This window comes from Hydra vulgaris, chromosome 04 (genome assembly GCF_038396675.1).
Source record: "Hydra vulgaris chromosome 04, alternate assembly HydraT2T_AEP".
Classification (NCBI taxonomy): domain Eukaryota; kingdom Metazoa; phylum Cnidaria; class Hydrozoa; order Anthoathecata; family Hydridae; genus Hydra; species Hydra vulgaris.
The window spans coordinates 44,313,925-44,316,144 of record NC_088923.1 but is presented as its reverse complement, the minus strand read 5'-3'; the positions used below and the strand labels follow the sequence as shown (position 1 = coordinate 44,316,144).

The 2,220-nt window shown below is 24.8% G+C and overlaps 1 protein-coding gene across 1 annotated transcript; it reads right to left on the bottom strand.

Annotated features, from left to right (window-relative positions):
- Positions 1 to 965: 965 nt before the first annotated feature.
- Positions 966 to 1,946, bottom strand: LOC136079429 (uncharacterized). Its single transcript, XM_065795167.1, has 2 exons — positions 1,812 to 1,946; positions 966 to 1,754 (listed from the first exon to the last, which is right to left on the bottom strand). The coding sequence occupies exons 1-2, from the start codon at positions 1,944 to 1,946 to the stop codon at positions 966 to 968; spliced, it is 924 nt and encodes a 307-aa protein (XP_065651239.1).
- Positions 1,947 to 2,220: the final 274 nt, after the last annotated feature.

Below are 2,220 nucleotides of genomic sequence, written 5' to 3'. Positions count from 1 at the left end.
ATAGATAGATAGATAGATAGATAGATAGATAGATATAGATATAGCTTCCTGATGAACCTATATCTATATCTATCTATATATATATATATATATATATATATATATATATATATATATATATATATATATATATATATATATATATATATATATATATATTAGGGTGGTGGTAAAAACAACTCATTTTAAAAATGTCAGCTGACAACCCCTGAATGTGTTTTCTATAATAAAATAATACTAGATTTAAAAAATTTTTGAATAAAAAATATTATTACCGGTGCCACAAGGCCCTTATACATCAAACAGGTTCCTAATATTATAAAAAAAAATGTTTTTTAAAAGTATATCATGTTGGGTCTCAAAAGAAGCAAAATTTTATAAAAATTCAAAAAATAATAATTATTTTATAAAAAAACTATTATTTAAGATTTTTTTGAAATTATAATTAAAAAAAATAAACTTTTTTCATTTTTAGTTTAAAAGGTCATTTTTTTTGCAATAAACTATAAAATAACAATTTTTTTTCAAAATAATTGTTATTTTTAAAATTTTGCTTCTTTTGAGATCCAGCATGACATACTTTTGAAAAACTTTTTTTTTATAATATTAGGAACCTGTTTGATGTATAAGGGCCTTGCGGCAACCGTAAAAATATTTTTTATTCAAAAATTTTTTAAATCCAGTATTATTTTATTATATAAAACACATTTAGGGGTTGTCAGCTGACATTTTTAAAATAAGTTGTTTTTAGCACCACCCTTATATATATATATATATATATATATATATATATATATATATATATATATATATATATATATATATATATATATATATATATATATATATATATATATATATATATATATATATATGTATATATATATATGTTCGCATATACATAGACTTCTGTAAATATTTTCATTTAGAAGAAAAAGTTAATGTTTTTGTTTTTAATTAACAACTTATGCTTTGTTTTCATCAATGCAAAGTGGAGGCATAAAGTTTGTTAATATGGCACATACTGTAATAATATTATCACATAAAGGCAACAATGTGACTGGCATTTCATTTTTTAATATGCGAAAGTTTTTTATACGCCCTATGGCTTGCTTAACATAAATTCTAACATTTGCAATTTTTGAGGTTTCCTGTACATCATTATATGTCATCTGAAAATGTGTATGTTTTGATGGGGGAATAGCTATGTTACACTGGTAAAATGCTAGAAGATCTTTAGTTTTGAAACCTCTATCTGCAATAACTTGATCACCAGGTTGTAAATTTTTCAAAAATCCGCATTCTTTAACTATGAAAACATCACTAGCTCTGCTACCATAACAATTAGACAAAAAAGAAACTGCACCATTGGGTGTTATTCCAACTAAATATTTTACAGTATAATGGTGTTTATAATTTGACCAACAAGCTGCAGATATCTCCAAACTAGACGGTGTTTCAATAAAGAGTTCAGAACAATCAATTATTACAGAGCATTTCGGATAGTACTTTCTGAACATGGTTGGTAAATTTCTTTTTATAATATATCTGTTTGGAAAATGTATAATCCATTTTAACTCAAGAGAAAATAGTTTTATCCATGTTATAAATACTGAACTGACTACAGAAGTAGAAATCATAAAACGATGAGCAAGATCTTCAGTTAAAAGAGCTAAGCGTAAACGCATCATTACAAGAAGAAATTCTTGCTGCAATGTTAGAGATTTTAATGATATTTTTTTTAAATCTCTTGGCTTTATTTAGTAATAATTTAATAACTAATTTAGTAAACCTTTTCCAACTTGATTTACCAACTGATGTCTTTTTTCAGAGTCTTTAGGAAAATAATGAAATTTTAGCTCTGTTACTTGACTTCTTTTGAGTAACCTATCCAGATACCTAGAATCGTTATTACAACCAGCAACACAGCAACAGTAGTTTGGCATTTTATAATCATATTTTCTTTATCTATAATAATAAAAAATTCACAATATAAAACATCAAACCATAAATCTAAGCACTAGATAATAAAAATAATAGGAAGTAGGTCTTCAGCTTTGATTTAAAAAAAGCGAACTTTGTTGTTTGTTTGCCCTGATTACCCAAGATGCATTTCGCAACCGCGAAAAGGTCTAATTACTCTCTTTTTTTTTTTAAATATCTTTAGCACCGTCTTCTGTTCCCTGTCAAAATGGTGAGGTTATGCTTTATATTTTGATT